This window comes from Canis aureus, chromosome 17 (genome assembly GCF_053574225.1).
Source record: "Canis aureus isolate CA01 chromosome 17, VMU_Caureus_v.1.0, whole genome shotgun sequence".
Classification (NCBI taxonomy): Eukaryota; Metazoa; Chordata; class Mammalia; order Carnivora; family Canidae; genus Canis; species Canis aureus.
In genome coordinates, this window is record NC_135627.1 from 52,062,872 (window position 1) to 52,082,637 (window position 19,766).

The window sequence follows — 19,766 nt, forward strand, 5'->3', positions numbered from 1 at the left end:
TGAGCCCCCTGGGTTGCCCAGTATTTTTTTTTTAAGATTTTATTTATTTATTCATGATAGACATAGAGAGAGACAAAGGCAGAGGGAGAAGCAGGCTCCATGCAGGGAGCCCGACGCGGGACTCGATCCTGGGACTCCAGTAGGCGCCCTGGGCCAAAGGCAGGCGCTAAACAACCTAGCCACCCAGGGATCTGGACCCCCCCCCCTTTTTATTAAAGATTTTATTTGCCCAGTATTTTGAATTAATATAGTTCAATCTATGCTTTACAAAAGTGTTCTCTATATGTACTGATCCACATTCTTCGTTAAATCATCAATATCAAGTGCTTAGAGATTGGGTTTTGTGTTAAGGGAACTTTTACTTCAAAAATCATGTTGCTCTTGCCACTGGCTTGTCATGCGTTAGCATAATTTCGTGAAATCTTTAGTAGTAGGTTGGTGGGTAGAGAACTCAGGGCAGGGGAGTAACTCAAATTGTTCTGCTCTCCTTTCCTATTCACTGAAGACCTTCTACTGGAAATACTCCAGGGTAGAGAAACATTATTAAGCAGGGCACTGAGCTCTAATATCTCCTCTGTACCTTTGTTGGGTATCCTTCAGATATACTTGAGAGAATTGGACCATTACTGATTGCTTTCAATCAGTATTGCACTAAAACAGCTGGGAGAAAAAAAACAATAATTTTTTTGTTTTTAATGCTGGCAACATATACAGTTACTATTTTAAACAATTCTTTAAGACAGTTGTTTAGATTCTCTGGCATTAAGTACATTCACCTTGTTTTGCAACCATCACCACCACCTATCTCCAGAGCTCTTTTCATCTTGCAGAACTGAAGCTTTGTACCCATTCACAGTAACTCTCCTTTCCCCCCTTCCCCCAACTCCCTAGTAACCACCATTCTACTTTCTGTCTTTTTGAATTTGACTACCTTAGGAACTGCATATCACTTCAGTGATTTTTTAACTTCCTTATATCTGCCCTTTGTTAGTTGGTTTAGATTACCTTTTACACAATCCAAAAGTATTTAGTACGCAGTGCCCTAAGGTCTTGAGCAGTGCTGCCGCAGAAATTTGTGATCCTGTGAACATTTTATGTTTGTGCTGATTGAGGAGGAGGTAGCCAGAAGCCACAAGTAGCTCTTAAGTACTTCAAATGTGGCTAGTTCAGCTGAGGAACTGAACTTAAAATTTTAGAAACCCAGCATTGTTATCACTGCAATTCACTGTGGAGAGGAAGCTCTGTTCGACAAATGGTGTCGAACAACCAGTTCACAATGTAAAAAAAGAAAAAAGAAAAAAAATAATTTTGACTCTTAGCTTATACCACACACACAAAATTAATTCTAAATGGATCTCAATATTAAACAAAGAAATGAAAACTATAACGTTTCTAAAAGAAAACCTAGACTATCTCTGCTTCTTTCTTCTGGATCTTAGGATACAAAAAACACTAATCATAAAACAAAAAACTATAAAATGAACTTAAAACTACAAGCTTTTGCCTTTCAAAAGGCAGTGAAAAAAAGACAAGCCACAGTCTGCAATACACATACACACACACACAATTATTTTTTTTAATTTATAAGGGCACCCGGCTGCTTCAGTAGGAAGAGCATGCGACTCTTATTAATCTTGGAGTTGTGAGTTTGAGTCTCACTTTGGCTGTAGAGATTAAATAAATAAAACCTAAAAAATATTTGTAATACTTAAACCAAATATTCAATAAAAACATGAGAAAGCTGTTCAATGTCATTCATCCTTAGATGAATGCAAACTAAGTTGATGAGAATACACTGCATACCCACAACAATGGCTAAATTTTAAAAAGGTCAAAAACACTAAATGTTAGTGATGATAGGGAGCCTTTGGAACCTTCATATACTAATATAGGAATAATAATTTGGTATACCCATTTTAGAAAACTGGTAGTTTCTTTGGATGTTAAACTTTCAGTAATTTCTCCTAAGCATTTATTTGCCCAAGGGAAATTAAAATATATGTCCACAAAAGACTTGTGCAAGATGTTCATAGTAACTTTATCTGTCATAGCCAGAATTGGAAACAATCCACATGTGCATCAATAGGGGAATGAAAAAGATTAATTGTGGTATTATTCACACAGTGGAATACTACTCAGAAATAAAAAAAGAAACCACCTTTGATATATGCCATAATATGAGGTTTCAAAACTTTTTATGTTGAGCTAAAGAAGCCAGAGATATATGAGTACACAGCTTATGACCATTTGGGTGAAGTTCCAGAATAGTGAAAATAAGTTATGGCGAATATAAATCATTTTAGAAGAAAAAAAATCATATTAGAGGCTGCCACTGTTGGGAGAAGGGGTTTTGGCAGATTGCTGGATCAACTGGAAAGCAACACAAGGGAAGTTTCAGGGGGTGATGCAAATGTTCTCCTCTTGCTTGGGTTGGTGGTTACACGGGTGTATGGAATTGCCAACTCAACTGTCCTTTAAGATCTGTGCATTTAATTTACTATAAACGATATCTTCTCTTAGGAGGAGCCACTTCATAGCTACTGGTACTAAATAAAGTTGCAGAATTCTCTGCCAGGAAGATCATTCAGTCACTGAGTAAGAATCTCTTCATCTAGAGGTGTATAGGTCAACACTGCTCCATTTCTCAGTAGATGTGGCACTCCATATATGCTGGACAAAGTTGACTCCGGGCAATCTTTGAGGATTTCGCATACTGGGGTCTTTTAAATTTGTAGTGTAGCTGAGCAGTCAACATTATATTCCAGTATTTTCTAAATTCCTGCCACAACTTCCTTAATAGCATAGTCCTTATTTTTTGTGTTTCCTTAAGATTTCTTACAATTTGCATAATCCTTTACAATGGGATCCATATTCTTCTTGACAAGAAGATAGAACTGTTTTTGCCTGGTAATTATGCCTCAGTCATTAGCAATCCATAGTTTTAGTTCTGCAGAAATCTCTAACTTCAACTGTGTTCATGAATGTTTCCAACAGCAGATCTACTCTGGCCTTTTTCTTCTGAGGCTGAGGCATCTCCCTGGTACTGCCACCATTTTCATTTCTGGGTGATTTCAACATTCCCTTTACAGATCACACGTCCTCTTTCCTGGGGCAACCCCCCTCTTCCCCTCTGAACGTTGCTCCCGATTGACATCTTTGTGTATGTGTGTGTCTGACTTCTCGAAATTCTTTTTCTGTAGATTGTGCATCTGAGTACTCTGCTTTCTGGAAGCCCTTCATCCCAACCACTGTAATGTATATAGTATTTCACTTGTTTGTTCTTTATGGCAACCTCTACACACTTTGTTTCATAAAGAAGCCCATAAAAGCACAGCATTCACTCACCTCCCCAGAATTTAGGCTTCAGTGCCATTTATACGGAAGTCTCCACTGCCACCTCCTTCCACCACATGAAAATATGGCCCCTTTCTCTCCACGACCTCTAATTCAGGTCCTGTGTGCACTCAGGGGCTGCTAGCTTGTCATTCTGGGCCCCAACTGTATTATTTTTCACTCTCATTTTTAAATAGTCTTCAAACTGTTCACTCTTTTATTTCTATATCCAAAACAACTCACTGCCATCAGTCACTGGCTACTATAAGAGCTTTTGATGGGTCTACTCTTGTTCAGTCAGAGAGGGCCTAGTGAGTGAGCAGCCTAGGACATGACTTGTGTTCCACATTATATAGTAACAGCTAACTTGTTTCAAATTGAACAAATAAAAAGTGAACAAATAAAAATTATAAATGCAATGAAATTTTTTTTTTTAGGATTTTGTTTATTCATTTGAGCTGAGCAGGCTGATACAGGACTCGATCCCAGGACCCCAGGATCATAAGGTGAGCCAAAGGCAGATGAGATGCCCAACTGACTGAGCCACCCAGGTGCCTGGGTGAATGCAATGAATTGTCACAAAATGAATACACCTGTGTGTAACACAACTCAGGTTAAGAAATAAGACATTACCAGCTCTTTGAGGAAGATGCGGTCGCAGCTAGAGCGGAGCTCAGGGTGCCCCACCCCTGCTCCTGACTCACCGCTGTTCGCTGAGGAACAAGTCGGTCAGGAAGCCACGCCGCAGCCATGGCATTTAAAGACACTGGGAAGACACCCGTAGAACCAGAGGTGGCGATTCACCGAATTAGAATTACTCTAACCAGCCGCAACGTCAAATCTTTGGAAAAGGTGTGTGCTGACTTGATCAGAGGTGCAAAGGAAAAGAATCTCAAAGTGAAAGGACCAGTGCGGATGCCTACCAAGACTCTGAAAATCACTACGAGACAGACTCCTTGTGGTGAAGGTTCTAAGATTTGGGATCGTTTTCAGATGAGGATCCACAAGCGACTCATTGATCTGCACAATCCTTCTGAGATTGTTAAGCAGATTACCTCCATCAGTATTGAGCCTGAAGTCGAGGTTGAAGTCACCATCGCAGATGCTTAAATCAACCTTTTTAATAAATTATCTGTTGTTAAAAAAAAAAAAAAGACATTACCAGCATCCCCGAGGCAACCCCCCCTTCCACATCCTCCTAATCACTATTGACCCCTAACACAAAAATCAAATGCTTTTAAAGATAGTTTCTTGGGCACCTGGGTGGCTCAGTCAGTTGAGCATTGCTCGGAGCAGTTGAGCCTGCTTCTCCCTCTCCCTCTGCCTGCCACTACCCATTTGTGCTCTCTCTCTCTGCGAAATAAAATCTTTAAAAAAAAAGTAGTTTCTTTTAGATTTTTTGACTGTAGCAGTTTGTTGATGTTAGATTCTTTGACTAAATTTCAAAGTCAATTAAAAATATCTAAATTTATTTCTAAATAAAATTTGTTGAGTCACCTGGGTGGCTCAAGTGGTTGAGCATCTGCCTTTGGCTCAGGTTGTGCCCCGGGGTCCTGGGATCGAGTCCCACATCAGGTTTCCTATAGGGAGCCTGCTTCTCCCTCTGCCTGTGTCTCTGCCTCTCTCTGTCTCTCATGAATAAACATAATCTTTAAAAAAGGAAAAATAAAGTTTATTATTCTTTGGTACTCTAAAGGTGCTGTGCATCTGAAGTAATAAACTTAGGCTTTTTTTTTTTTTTTTTTTACAAGAACCCTGATTTATCATTGGCTTATAAGTTGATTCTTAACATTTTTCTACTAACAGTTAAAAGATGTCAAGTGTATCTTCCTAGTTTGGGAGACTAATTGGTGTATCTGAATGAAGCAGGATTACAAATTCAACAGAAACTCATGTGTAACAACTGAGAGTACTCATTGAATAACAGATATCCTAGATCTTTGCTGCTCCAAGTGTTGTTTGTGAGTCAGAATCACCACCATCATCTGGAAGCTTGTGGCAATGAACTGGATTGTGGAAATGCAGAACAACAGGCCCCAGGCCTTCTGAATTAAAGTCTACATCATGGGATCTTCCCATATATATGTTTATCTGTACATATACAGAGGTTTGAGAAAAAACACCACCCAAGATTTTTATAGGTTCATAGTTCCAACTTTTGATTTTTTTTCCCTCCAAATAACACATGTGCTTCAAGGAAAAGCCAGAGCTGGAGAATGAGGGAAGGGCAAAGACCTTGGTGGTGGGAGGAAGGTCTGGACTTCTTTTCCGGAAGGTGGAGCCTCCCTTTGTTTGCAGAAGCACTTTTCTTTTTGTCCTCATTCCCTCTTAAGAGTCTGCCTTCCTTGGAATGTACAGAATGTTAATACTGACCATTGAATGAATAGAACAAATCAATGCCCTTTTTCCTTTTACAATTTTTCAGTTCCTTAAATAGATGAATTTTTGCAGATACCATGTTTTGGAGTTTATGTATTTAGTGATGTTTTTCTGAAAAAAATTTTAAAAATGACATGTGATCTCACACTTGACATTGTATAGCAAATTAAACGATCTTCATTTTGCCTTGATTCAGACAGTTTTAATTCACATATCCTTAGACAAATGTTTCTTAACCAGCTTCCTTTGAACTCACCTGCTTTCACATCTTGAGGTGTACTCACTTTAATAAACTTTCCTACTTGCACTGCTCAACCATTGTGAATGGTCTGTCCTTGAATTCTTTCTTGTGATGAGACCAGAAGCCAAGTCAATTTTTTAAGTTTATTTATTTTTTTAAGTAATGTCTACACCCAATGTAGGGCTCAAACTCAGGGTCCCTAGATCAAGAGTTGCATGATCTGCTGACAGAGCCAGCCAGATGCCCCAGGATAAAGGCTTCTATTATATAAAATACTTGACAATAAAAATCAGTTTCTAACGTTTATCCTGAAACTCCCTATTTAATTGAATGTTATTTCAAATTAAATCAGATTCTCCAGAGACATCAATTATTTTAGAGGGCAATGTTTACCCCTGGGGAAATAATAATGCTATTGATCCAAATAGGATTAAATTATCTCTCACCTCAGAGAAAGTGAGAGGAAAAACAAAGGAAAGTTTTCTTTAAAGAATGCCAGCTATTAATGTAGGAAGAACAAGAACATCACCATTTTGTAACTGATTCAGGCAAAGCAAGAATCACTAATTAATGTTAAATCAATGAGATGAAAGGCCACTGGGTGTATTCATGACGTACTTTGGTGTAACAAATTACCCTCAAATTAGCAGCTAAAAACATTAATTTCTGGGGCGCCTGGGTGGCTCAGCCGGTTGAATGGCTTCCTTCAGCTCAGGTCATGAACTCAGAGTCCTGGGGATCCAGCCCTGAGTCAGGCTCCCCTGCTTCCTTCCTTTCCCTCTGCCTGCCAGTGCTCTGTCAAATACATAAGTAAAATCTTAAAAAACAAAACACAAAAAAACCCACATAAAACATTAATTTACTCAATTTCTTTTTTTTTTTAATTTTTATTTATTTATGATAGGCACACAGTGAGAGAGAGAGAGAGAGAGGCAGAGACACAGGCAGAGGGAGAAGCAGGCTCCATGCACCGGAAGCCCGACGTGGGATTCGATCCCGGGTCTCCAGGATCGCGCCCCGGGCCAAAGGCAGGCGCCAAACCGCTGCCCAATTTACTCAATTTCTAAGAGTTAGGTATCCTAGAGTAGCTTAGTGGTATGCCTCTGGCTCAAGGGCTTCTGTGAAATGATAGTTAAGCAGCTGACTAGGACCACTGTCATTTCAAAACACCACTAGGGCTGATGATCTGCTTCGCAGTTCACACACGTGCTAGTTGGCAGACTTCAGTTCCTTGAGAGCTGCTGGAACAAGGGCCTTAGTTCTGTCACAATGTGGGCATTCCACAGAGCTGCTCACATCACCTTGCTTCCACCAGTGTTGTTAGGGTAGGAAGTTAGTTAGGTTTTAACAGGATGCCTGCAGGCCAGCAAAGTGGGAGTTAAGGCCAGCTACGGGGTTGGGGTTGGGGGGTTGGGGGGGTTGGGATTAGAAACCTGGGCAGTACTCCAAAAACAAAGCTACAAGAAGCTGGATCAAACCAGACAGGCCCAAGACAAAGCCCAGAAACCTTGACCAAGTAAGGAGAAAAGGCACAAAAACCTGCTCCCCACAAGGTCCCCTCCCCAAGTAATAAATACTCCACTAGCCTCCTTTGAACTCACCTGCTCTCACATTTTGAGGTGTACTCACTTTAATAAACTTTCCTACTTGCACTGCTCAACCGTTGTGAATGGTCTGGCCTTGAATTCTTTCTTGTGATGAGACCAGGAGCCTCTGGTGACATCTCGGGGACCATGCTGGGTGGAGGCCTTGAGGCCTGGAGGTCTCCACAGTCTACCCAGCAACAGTGTGAGGGGCCAGAAAGAGAGGCAGAGCCGGAGAGACAGAGCCAGACAGCAAGTCTTTTTATAACCTGATATTGGAAGTGACAATCCTACCCCTTCTATCACATTCTATGTATTAGAAGATAGTCAACAAATTCAGTTCCTGTCCAAAGGGACCAAATTACATAGGCGCATAAATGCCAAGAACTAGATTACTGGGGTCATCTGAGAAGCTGCCAGCACTAAGGAGGAATCAAATGCTCATATAATGCCAAAGTATTACCCCACAGATTACATACTGATTATTACGAAGAACATCTAACATAATGGAGCTGTTTGAATTTCCAAACTTAGCATCACTAATAGTGGCACTTCTGACATGATAAACTACAAATTTCACATTACCTAGGAAGTAATCTTGCCAAATGTGTTAACTGAATTGAATTTTATTTTTTTTAAGATTTTATTTATTTTATTTATTTATTCATGAGAGACAGAGAGAGAGAAAGAGAGAGGCAGAGACACAGGCAGAGGGAGAAGTAGGCTCCATGCAGGGAGCCCGACGTGGGACTCGATCCCAGGTCTCCAAAATCACGCCCTGGGCCGAAGGTGGTGCTAAACCACTGAGCCACCAGGGCTGCCCAATTTTTAGATTTAATATTACTTTATAGTACATTGAGGGGGTGCATAAAAGTTACCAATACCTTGAGGAAGCAGCCAGACAAACCTGGATGTAGGTCATTCTATAAAATAACCTTGTGGGACTTTTTTTTTTTTTTTTTTAAGATTTTATTTGTTCACGGGAGACACACACAGAGAGAGAGAGAGAGGCAGAGACACAGACAGAGGGAGGAGCAGGCTCCATGCAGGGAGCCTGATGTGGGACTCGATCCCCAGACTCCACGATCACGCCCTGGGACAAAGGCAGGCACCAAACTGCTAAGCCACCCAGGGATCCCCTTATGGGACTCTTCCACACTCTTCGTTGTGTGGAAAAAAAGGTTGGGGGATTAATTCAAACACCAAAGACATACAACCAAATACAATGTGTGAATCTTGGTTGGATCCTGGATTGCACAAAACTAACGAAACAACTAAAAAGACTAAAGAAATTTTAATATGCGATAGATAGTAGATCGTATTGTATAATCATGATTATTGTACAATTCAGTGTAATAATGGAGTTACGATTTTGTAGGCAAATGTCCTTATTCTCAGGCTATGCTGAGATATTTTGGTGTGGTGTTACAAGGTCTGCAACTAACTTTTAAATGGTCGAATAACCATCCTATGTATGTGTATGTGTGCAGAGAGAGCAAAAAACAACTACTGTAGCAAAATGGTAATAGAACTCTAGGGTATATATTGTTCGTTGCTTGCTTTGGTTTGTCTCTATTTCCTTTTTTTCTTTTCAAATTTTTATTTAAATTCTAGTTAGTTAACATAGTAATTTCAGGAGTGGAATTCATTGATTCAATAGAACACCCAGTGCTCATCACAAGTGCCCTCTTTAATCCCCATCCCATATATAGCCCATCACCTACCCATATCCCTCCATCTACCCTCAGTTTGTTCTCTATGATTAAGAATCTCTTATGGCTTGTTTCCCTCTCTCCTTTTTTTCTTTTTCCCCTTCACATATGTTCTTCTATTTTCTTTCTTAAATTCCACATATGGGTAAGCTCATACGGTATCTGTTTTTCTCTGACTGACTTCACTTAGCATAATACTCTCTAGCTTCATCCACATTGTTGTGAATGGCAAGATTTCATTCTTTGTGGTTGCTGAGTAATATTCCATTGTATATATTACTACATCTTCTTTATCCATTCTTTGAACTCTTTCCATAGTTTGGCTATTGTTGATAATGTTGCTATAGACACTGGGGTGCATGTACCCCTTTGAATCTGTATTTCTGTATCTGAAATACCTAGTAGTTCATTGCACTATTTCTTAAAAATTATTTAAAAAACTTTTTCCATGTGCTTGAAAACTTTCAAAATAAAAAACTGAGGGGAAAAAATTCACTTTATGTTTACCTCCTAATTCCATTGGTCTTAAAACTCTACTTTAGCCAGTCTTTCCTTGGTATATAATTTCTCTCTCAGGAATATCTACAATAAAAAAAACAAACAAACAAACAAAAAAAAAAACAAAAAAAAAGAGGAATATCTACAATAATAACCCCTCTCTTTTTTACTCAAGAAACTTCCTGAGAACAACTACCAAATATATCCTGTCACTTTGTATTAGAGTTGGTGGTTTCCCTTTTGGCTCTGTCACTCAGCTAGAAGCTTTGTGAGGTAAGGACTGGGTTCTGTGTGCATCACTGCACAAAACCAGGCATAGAGAATTAGTCACTTTATACTACATCTGTTGATGCTCATAAATTAAGCCAAAGAAAAATAAGAACTAAAAGCCAAGCAGACAGTTTATTTTAAATATTGGCTTGTAGTTTATAGAATTTGTTTCATTCTCATAGAGCTCAACAGTCTGTAACCTGGAGATGTCAATGTTACTGACTCCTATTTCTCACAACTTTTATGTACTTTTTATTTATAAGTAGCAGTTTAGGGGCACCTGAGTGGCTCAGTCAGTTGAGCATCTCCCTTTGGCTCAGGTCGTGATCCCAGGCTCCTGGAATCGAGCTCTGCATCAGGCTCCCTGCTCCTCGGGGAGCCTGCCTCACCCTCTGCCTCCCTCTCTGTCTCTTATGAATAAAAAAAAAAAAAAAAAAAGTAGCAGTTTAAAGCCTAATTTTAACATGATTAACAATACTTTTTCTTGAAATAGGGGTTTACAAAGTCTATAAACCTGTATCATATAATCAATTCTCAATACTTTATTTCTCTTTTTAACAATGCACACTTGTTTTCTGCTTGAAGAGTTGGGCTATACTTTACAAGCTCTTAGGTCAAGAATTGTGACTTAATTCATTAAAAAATATATTTGTACGTACTGTGCAATTTTAGCTGTACTTTATGAACAGCTGTTTCGTGATACAGGTCCATTTCATTTGTATAATAATAAATAACAAATCTGCATTTATTTTCCCAATTTTAGGTTTTCATCCAAAAATTCAGTAATGGCTTCTTCATCCGCTGAATGAAGCAGTCTCTGAATTAGCTGATCCAGACACTTCTCCCCACAAAGAAATTCCTGGGAGAAGAGGGATTATAAAAACCTGATTACTAGAAATAAAGGAGAAACAAAGCAAAGAATTAAATGTATATTTACTTTGTTTCTTTACAGTCATTATTTAATAGCAATAATTGGTTACTAAAGTGGTTCTATAATATAATGAACACTTGCAGTTATACTGGCTTCTTATAAAAAGTGTATCCAAACGAGTAAATAGAATTCTATTCTTTCTTTCATTGTTTACATTAGCATTTTGTTTAAAAATCAATCTTTTGGGAGTTGACTCTTTCCAACAACTCTGGAGACAACAAAACAAAGGAGATCTGAATCAACTTGAAATTGACCACTTCTCTCCTTTGCTTGACTTTCCTAACAACAGGGTTCTAGGATCTCAAACTACCTTTGGGATGATGTTTGCTGAATCCCTTCTCTTTCTGTTTCCCAGAAAAGATAAGGCTTTCCTAGTCTTGTCCTGAAAATCCTACCCTTTTCATTCATAACACATTATTTCCCAAGGGCAAAAAAGACTGAAATGCCTCAATCAACGCCCCAGGCACCTTGCTGCCACATTAACACGCACACCTGCTCCTTGCTAACCTCTGCTCCCCAAATCCTCTGGCCCTCCCCAGACCATTTCAGCTCACATTTCTCATACCAACCCTCAAATTTAAATTTTATTTAATCCATAAGTGGCTTTTATTAGTTTTGTTTTTTTCTCAAATTGGAAATACGGCAGTTTTAAAATCTAGAAGCCCTGTGTGACGAAGAAAATATTTATGCCAAAACATTTAGGGGACAAGCGTCTTGAGGTCTGCAACTTGCTTTCAAATGGCTCACCAGCAACATAGGAGGCAGAAGGAAGAGAAGGCAAATATTAACAACTGTTGCATCTAGGTATAGGGTGTATATTGAACCAGTCTTTAAATGTATATACTTGAACATTTCTAAATAAAAAGTTCAGAAAAATACTCTGCTTATGTTTACCTCAAATAAGTCTACTGGGTGAAAAGGTTGTTAGACCTTTCTGTAGTCTTCCCTACAGTTCATCACTAAAATAGTAACTTTATGTACCTTTCCCGTGTTATAGAAATTCTGTGTAACAGAGTTGTTGGGAACAGTGAATTAGTAGTCTTGTATTTTAGAAATGTTCAAAATCTAGACATTGGCTTAATGGAAATATTTCTATGTCAGCATCTGGAACACAGAACATTTGAAGTTTTGATGTAGGAGTGAACTAAATTTTTTTTTGAAAGATTTTATTTCAGAGAGAGAGAGAGAGAGAGAGAGAGAGCAGGGAGGAGGGGCAGAGCAAGAGGGAGAAAGAGTCTCAAGCAGACATTGCACTCAGCATGGAGCCCAAATTGGGGCTTGATACAAGTACCGAGCTTGGATCACGACCCAAGCTGAAACCAAGAGCCAAGCCCTCAACCGACTATACCACCCAACTCCCTGGCATTAACTAATTTTATATTTGGTACTTCTTGAATGGTCTTACAGTTGAATTTTAGGTTAAGTGTATACATTCACTTCTCAAGTTAAATTGTAGGAGAAAAGATGCCTTACTATCTTTGTATTCCACAAAACACCAGCATATATTAAAACATCAATTAACTTTAAAAGTAAAGCAAAAGCCCCATGATGAAGTTTTAAAATTAAAATTTATACCATTTGGAGCATAAGATGGAAATTGCTTATAAAACCAGCATGCCCGGAGCTCAAATTATCATGGTATTGCCAAGGTGATTTCATCATTTGGAAATTATGTTAAAAAGATTATCACTCTTAACTGATAATCTCATCACATTTAGAGTTTGATTGGATTAACCAGAGTTTGATTGGATTAACTAGAGTTTGATTGGATTAGCCAGAGTACAAAGACCAAAGATGAAGGACTTGTGGTTCCTAACCTTCGGAAGCTCATCATCTAGGGACAGAGCTAGGGACCACAATCAGGGCAAGAAATTAAAAAAGAAGCAAGTGAGGGTTGTAACGTTAATTTTAAGAAGAAGGTGGCAACAGGAAATAATTTAGGAAGAAAAAAGTTTGCGTTAGGTCATAAAAAGAGAACAGTATTTCTCCAAATTGAGACAAGCAGAGCATTTCAGTCAAAAGAAATGAGGCTGAAGAAAGGCATGGAAACAAAGCACAGAGCCAGGAGAGGGTGAGGGGAAATTTCCAATGCAGGGCAGGAGACAGGCTGATGTTAAGGAATTTGCACAAGGACTTTGAGAAACAGCATAAAAACGATGTATTACAGGTAGTCTGTGCCTATGATCTAGATGAGTATAAATAAAAATAAAATCACCTACAAGATAACTCATACTAAGAATACAAGGTGATCTCATAGAACCCAAGGGTAGGAATGGAAAGGCTACTGCCACCACCCTGGGAATGAAGCTGGCCACAGGAATAGATGGAGGCCGGGATTACTCTCGTCAAGATTCTTTCCATCCGGTTCTATTTTTGCTCCTTTCAATATCAGCTTCATCTCTTACTGAACATTGCTTTCACCTCATGGTTTGGAAATGTGGCTTCTAACCTCTTGTAAATTTTACACATGTCAGTTTTAGCCGACAGAATGGCCCTCTTTGTCTCCAGCTTAAAAACGCAAGGAAGGAACTCATTGGCGGGGGCTTGTTCGGATTTCCTCCCCCAAACAAACCAATTATTGTCTTGGGTCAGGATCATGATGCTGTCAGAGCAGAGCAGCTTCATCAAGAACTATATAAATGGAGTAGGGAGAAATTCAGGCTCTAAGATAAAGGATCAGGGCTGAGCTGAGCTGAGTCCCCCAAACAGACAGCCACTTTTTTTCCTCTCCACTCCTTCCATTCTCTTCTATGGTTGTTGCCCACCCCCGGGGTTAAGGCCCTTATTGCTTTTCCTGCCTTATCTACAGCTATTCTGTCCCTAAGTTATTCAATCCTACTCGTCTCTTTCCTGTCCTTCATACAGATTTTAATGTTGTACTACATTTTTTCCATGACATTTCCAAACGTTCTCCTTTCACTAATATGGGATGGTATTTTTCCTTCCCAGTAGGCTGGTTAATCATTACGAGAGCACACAAATATAATTTCCCTTATTATTTCTGAGTCTGGCATGCTAGTTTAGTTATTATAACATGTTAGCCAAAAGCCAGACATTTTATAACTGTAAGAGCCACTTAACCTGCGTCTGTTTCAAGACTGAATACTAACTGGAGACCCAAGGGCTATTCTAAAAAATATTACCGGCTGTAAGAATGCAGCCGTCTCAGGGAACAGCGTCGCCACTACCAGAAAAACAGCAGAAAGAATATGGTGTAATCAGAACAATATGGCCAAATCTGTTTGGTTATTATGTGTGTTTCCTGAGGAAAGGGAAGTTAGCAAATATTTTCTCTTTTTTGACAAGACTATTATGTTCCTATTTGAGACAGTCTTAAATTGCTGAGAAGACAGGAGAAGTGGCATAAGATACACAGAAATTTTTAAACATTTGAAAAACACAGACATTTCCTTTGTAAAATTAGGACTTTAATTTTGAGTACAGAATGGGACAAAGTCAAGTGAAAGAAGCCCTACGTATCAGATGGCATAAAGGAAAAAAAAAATCAAAATCTTGCCTTTTGTACACAGTTCTTTATGAGAACCGGTTCATTTTTCCCCTCAGGGGAAGCAAAAGGCGAATTTTCCTATGCTTCATTATGAACGTATTAACGGCAGTTGTCTGGCCAAATGGGATTTAGTTAAGTTAATGTTCAAACCATGTTGGCAGGGTCTTTCCCCAACAGCATAATTATAACTCCTGAATCTAAAGAACAATCCATCGTGGTAGGCAGACCTCGAAGATGCCCCCTGGTGTACACACCTTGCAGAATTCTCTCCCTTACATGGAGGCAGAAGCTGTGTTATGATGGGATTTCACTCCAGTGATTAGGTGATTAATCAGTTGATGCTGAGTCATTCAAAAGGAATATTATTGGGGTGGGCCTGACCTAAATAGGTGAGCCCTTATAAAGGCCTAAGCCATTCCTGCAAGAGATTCAAAGTGGGAAAGGGCGTATGGTGGGGCTACTTAAAGAACAGCTGTGGGTGGTCTTTAGGACCCGAGAGCAGAGAACTCAGCTTTGCTGTACCCGGACTTCTAACCTGGAGAAATCGTAATATAAATATTATTTTAAGCCAGGAAGTTTATGGTAATTTGTTACAGAGCAATAGAAAACTGATATACTGTATACATGTATATTGAATATACCTTAATACACTGTGATTGCAAAGCAAAGAATTTGGAAGTCAAAGAGAACAGTTTCAAATTGCCTCTAAGACCCCATTTCTTACCCACAACCTAATATGAATGTTTGCAAATTTGAGGGTACTGTCTTAAGCCAGTTTAATGATTTTAAATTACCTGTTATGTCTAATACTTTAGACATAACCCCCTAAAATTAGAGTATACTTTCCTGAAAAGCAAAGGTACATAAAGCATATTCAGTTATATTACCTTAATACCACGAACTTCATATGCTATCCTGTGGTCAGTGACTCTATCCTGGGTGAAATTATATGTCCGAATTCTCTCTGACTGGGCTCTTGTTCCTACCTGTGCCATAACAAAAAGGCAATTCATATTTTAACTTTGTAGTTACCTTTATTACAATAGAAGATGTGCTTGTAAATGGCCTTTCTATTATAACAGTTTCAGGTTTTTTTAAAGGATTTTATTTATTAGAGAGAGTGCATGCAAACATCGGCTAGGGGGGACAGAGGGAGATGGAGAAGCAGACACCCTGCAGAGCAGGGAGCCTGACGTGGGGCTCGATTCCGGGACCCTGGGATCATGACCTGAAGCCAAAGGCAGACACTTAACTAACTGAGCCAACCCAGGTGTCCCTTAAAACCTTTAACTTTTAAAACTTCTTCTGATGGTCAGCTATACTTAATTTAGTCTCATATCATTTGCTTGAGGGGTTAAGAAGAAAAGTTACAGGGGTGCCTGGTCAGGTAAGCATCTGCCTTCGGCTCAGGTCATGATCCCAGGGTCCTGGGATGGTGTCCTGTACTGGGCTCTCTGCTCAATGGGGATTCTGCTTCTCCCTACCCCTGTTCATTCATTCTTTCTCTCTCAGGTAAATAAAATCTTAAAAAAAAAAATTAAAGATTTTAAAGTCTAACCTTGGATATACCAAATCAGGGATTATGGCTTTTTAGAACATTCCCAGGCCATCCTTTCTGCAACCAGTTAGGTATGGGAACTACTAACCCAAAGCATCAAATTAATGCCCAGGCTTTCACCCAAATCAGTTATATCAGACTCTTGGAGGGTGGGGCCTGAAGCATGGACAAAGCTTTGTAGGTGATAAATGGAGCCAAGGTTGAAAACCTGACATAATGCCTTCCTTATAAAAGCTACTGGATATATTAGTAATATATTAGATATATCATATCTAAGCATTAGAAATAGCTACTAAAGGGTTTCACACGGATGGAGAAGCTAATTGGGAGGCATGGAGGTCTTTTCTGGGGCCCAAAACAAGAATTTCTGAAGACACACACACACACACACACGATTTGCACTAGGCCAAATATGAATTACTTATTTTAAAAATTACTACATGAAACATCTGGTATTGCAATGCCAAATAGCAAGTAAGTCCCAATATCTTTTATCAGGTCAAATGTCACTGAGTTCTTAGTGTTTCTGCTATCACTCATGTGCCAAGAAGCAATGGTTTGTGAATGAGCATTCCTATCTGCATACGTGTATACTGATGCTGTACAACAATCTAGGATTACCACAGAGGATTAGTATTCCATTAATCCTGTCACTTTCAATATTCGGAAGTTAGAATGTGGGTAAAGAAAGCTAGAAGGGAAAAAGTGTGAGATGATCAGGACATCTAGGCCAAAAGGATAATTAATGTTTAAGTTGATATAATTCATTATCCTAAAAGGCCACAAAGTTTTCCAAATTTAGTGTAGCACACCCATCCGCAAACAACACAAAAGCAGTTATTCCACTTTCTCTTCCAATCTCTAAGACCAACTTTACATTTTTTAGAATTTAAAATTCTATAATTTGTTTACTTAAAAACAATGACATTTATTCATTTTGCTTAGCATTTATCTATATATTTGAATAAATAATACTATATATTAATACAGTACAAAATTCAGAAAGTATAAAAGATATCTACAGTGGAAATCTCTCTTCTACCCTTTGTCCCCACATCTAATCAGCAATCACCATTACCAGTTTTTCTGCAGTGCCATTTACTTTTGATCCCAGAGTTTTAACAACAGCATAGGTTCTTCAATTAAAAATCTGCAAATCTGGGGAGCCCGGGTGGCTCAGTGGTTTGGCGCCGCCTTCAGTCCAGGGCGTGATCCTGGAGACCCAGGATCGAGTCCCACATCGGGCTCCCTGCATGGAGCCTGCTTCTCCCTCTGCCTGTGTCTTTCATGAGTAAATAAATAAAATCTTAAAAAAAAAAAAAAACCAAACCTGCAAATCTCCTAATTTCCAGAGAGTTATTTTATCTTTTAACCTAACCTCCCCTCAAGACAGTCATGATACAAACACTGGAGGGAAACAATTGGGAAATAAATTCTGAGTTTATGCATACCTGATCTATTTACGTGCAAACCGGCACTCCAAATTGAGCCATAATCTGTCAGCCCATATACAATGAAATTATTGCTTTTTAACAAATAAGCATGTTTCCCTATGCTATAAAATATTCCCATTTGATCCAGAACAAAGACTCCACTTTCTACACAAAATGATGACTTTTTTGCAGAGGCATTATTATTACTTTTTTAATTTTACACAATCTCTACAGTTAACATGGGACCCGAACTCATGAGCCCAAGATCAAGAATCATATGCTCTTCGGACTGAAGCAGCCAGGCACCCCACAGTTCTTTATACTTATTTATTTATACTATATAAATCTTACCTGCAGTTTTCTAGTACTTTGTTGCTGACACTTGTCTTTCTCAATAATCTGTTGGTAGAGTCTAGCTCTCAACACTCGCAAAGCTATTTCTTTATTTTTAATCTGTGATCGTTCTTGTTGGCATTCTACTACAAGCCCTGAAAAATAACAAGGATCAGAGGTCTACTGTAAGCCTACAAAAGCCAAATTAAGACAGAACAGAGATGTCAATTATACCTCAATAAAACTGGAAAAAAAAAAAAAAAAAAGGACAGACCTCAGGAACATTTTAAAGGGGGAAAGGTTAATCAGGAAAAGATCACAAGGGATTACAACAATTTTAGACTTAGCATACTTTAGAAGCTGTATCTATCTTTTTACCATCATGATGGTAAAAGCAGTAGCTTGGCTATTTAGATTCTGATATCTGAGTAAGATATTTCAGAGGAGAAGACTGAAGGCAGTAGCATCTGCAGATGGTTACACATCCTTTCAGTCCCACAGCTCTGCCTCTCCATCCCAGCTCATTCAGACGACAGCCCGCCCTGCAGAGAGTGAACTACTGCCACCCCCATGCAGTGCTGCTCCAGTCTCTGTTTTAGTCAAGGGGCACTCAGCTTTTCCCCGTTAAACCACAAATTCACACAGAGCTGATGTTTTAAGAATGACTTTATACAACCCATGTGTCCATCAACAGATGAATGGATAAAGAAGACATGGTGTGTGTGTGTGTGTGTGTGTGTGTGTGTGCGCGCAGATAGGTATTTATAAATGTATGTATTTAGGAATTAGATTAGTGGAGGGGTAGGCGAACCCTAAGCTTGCCTCACCCCTCAAACACAGCTAGATAAATATCTAATCATCTGAACACCCAAGAAATTGATCTGAGGACTGAGAGCATAAACTGCACATCTACAGGTAGGGAAACGGCCACTTTGTGTTAGGTAGGAGCTGTGGAGAGTTGATCTGGGGGAGAGAAGAGCTGGGAGGTGCTGTGGACAGGAGGGAGCCCCAAACATGGAGGGGGGGGGGAGAGAGAGAGGGAGAGAGAGGGGGAGAGAGAGAGAGAGACAGAGAGAGAGAGAGAGAAGCAACAGGCCAGGGACTGCACACAAAAAACTATTTCCCAAAACCAGTGACTGGGAAAAGGAGAGGGGCTGTCTACAACTAGTTTTTATGAGCAACTGAGTGCAAAGCCAGAAGATTTAGGAGATTGTGCCATCGGTGGGGTTGTGCTTTGTGGTGCTCTGGTGGGAAGGGAGGGTGGAGACCTGGAGGTGGGCAGCGTGGTCTGAGGATCCCCTGGATCCCATGGGGGGACCAGCTCCCCTTCTTGGAGTGCACCTGGGAGTGCTGGCTCGGCCTCTCAGGGGACAGAACTAGCAGCGCTGATGTGGTCCCTGTTCCCTACATGGGAACAGACACCATCTGAGGGCAACAAACCTTTTAGCTGCGCTTTCCCATAAACCACTGTGTGGCTGTGTGACTGACTGCATTTCTGGGACAAAGTGGCACCAGCCACAATGTGGCGAGACCTTCCCCCAGAGGAGCAGCGTGGGTCCCTAAGATGTGGAGTTCTGAAATGCAGCCCAGTGCCTGAGCTCAAACACAGAGGAGCAGGGTGCCCCCTAGCAGGCGGGCAGCTCTGATATAAACAGGGTAAAGGCAGGGATCTGATGGGAGCCGGAGACACAAGAGGGGTGATGGGGTTGTGAGGTGACTGAGGACCTCCAGAAGGGGGTTGGTGGGAACCCCCTGCTCCAGGAGAGCTCCAGGAGAGAGCTGGGCGATGCAATTTTCTCCCCTGCCAGTCAGCTCGGCCTGACTCCGGTGAGCAACACAGCTCCCCCCAGTGGACGCCTACACCAAGCCCCGCCCTGCAGGTTTGTCGCCAGCAGGGCAAGTCCACCTGAGACTCAGCACAGCAGGCCCCACCCCAGAACACCAGCACAATCTCCTCAAGGGCACTAAGGCTACTGATCACATAGTG

At 40.1% G+C, this 19,766-nt stretch overlaps 1 protein-coding gene and 2 pseudogenes across 11 annotated transcripts in view; 1 reads left to right on the forward strand and 2 right to left on the reverse strand.

Moving 5' to 3' along the window:
* Positions 1-23: 23 nt before the first annotated feature.
* LOC144287986 (mortality factor 4-like protein 1 pseudogene) lies at positions 24-3,857 on the reverse strand (annotated as a pseudogene).
* Positions 3,858-3,955: 98 nt separating this feature from the next.
* On the forward strand, positions 3,956-4,542 carry LOC144287988 (small ribosomal subunit protein uS10 pseudogene; annotated as a pseudogene).
* Positions 4,317-19,766, reverse strand: part of MTRF1 (mitochondrial translation release factor 1) — a 55,274-nt gene continuing 39,824 nt past the window's right edge. For 5 of the 11 annotated variants that reach the window (XM_077855507.1, XM_077855508.1, XM_077855510.1 and 2 more), the window contains exons 8-10: positions 17,798-17,934; positions 15,343-15,441; positions 10,536-10,875 (exon numbers count right to left, since the gene is read on the reverse strand). In XM_077855507.1, coding sequence (XP_077711633.1) covers positions 10,762-10,875; positions 15,343-15,441; positions 17,798-17,934 — 350 coding nt within the window. In that variant the 3' untranslated portion in view covers positions 10,536-10,761. Of the gene's footprint in view, positions 7,727-9,755; positions 9,831-10,535; positions 10,908-15,342; positions 15,442-17,797; positions 17,935-19,766 lie in introns of those variants that run through there. The other 6 variants (XR_013355911.1, XR_013355910.1, XR_013355912.1 and 3 more) reach the window with 6 other exon arrangements.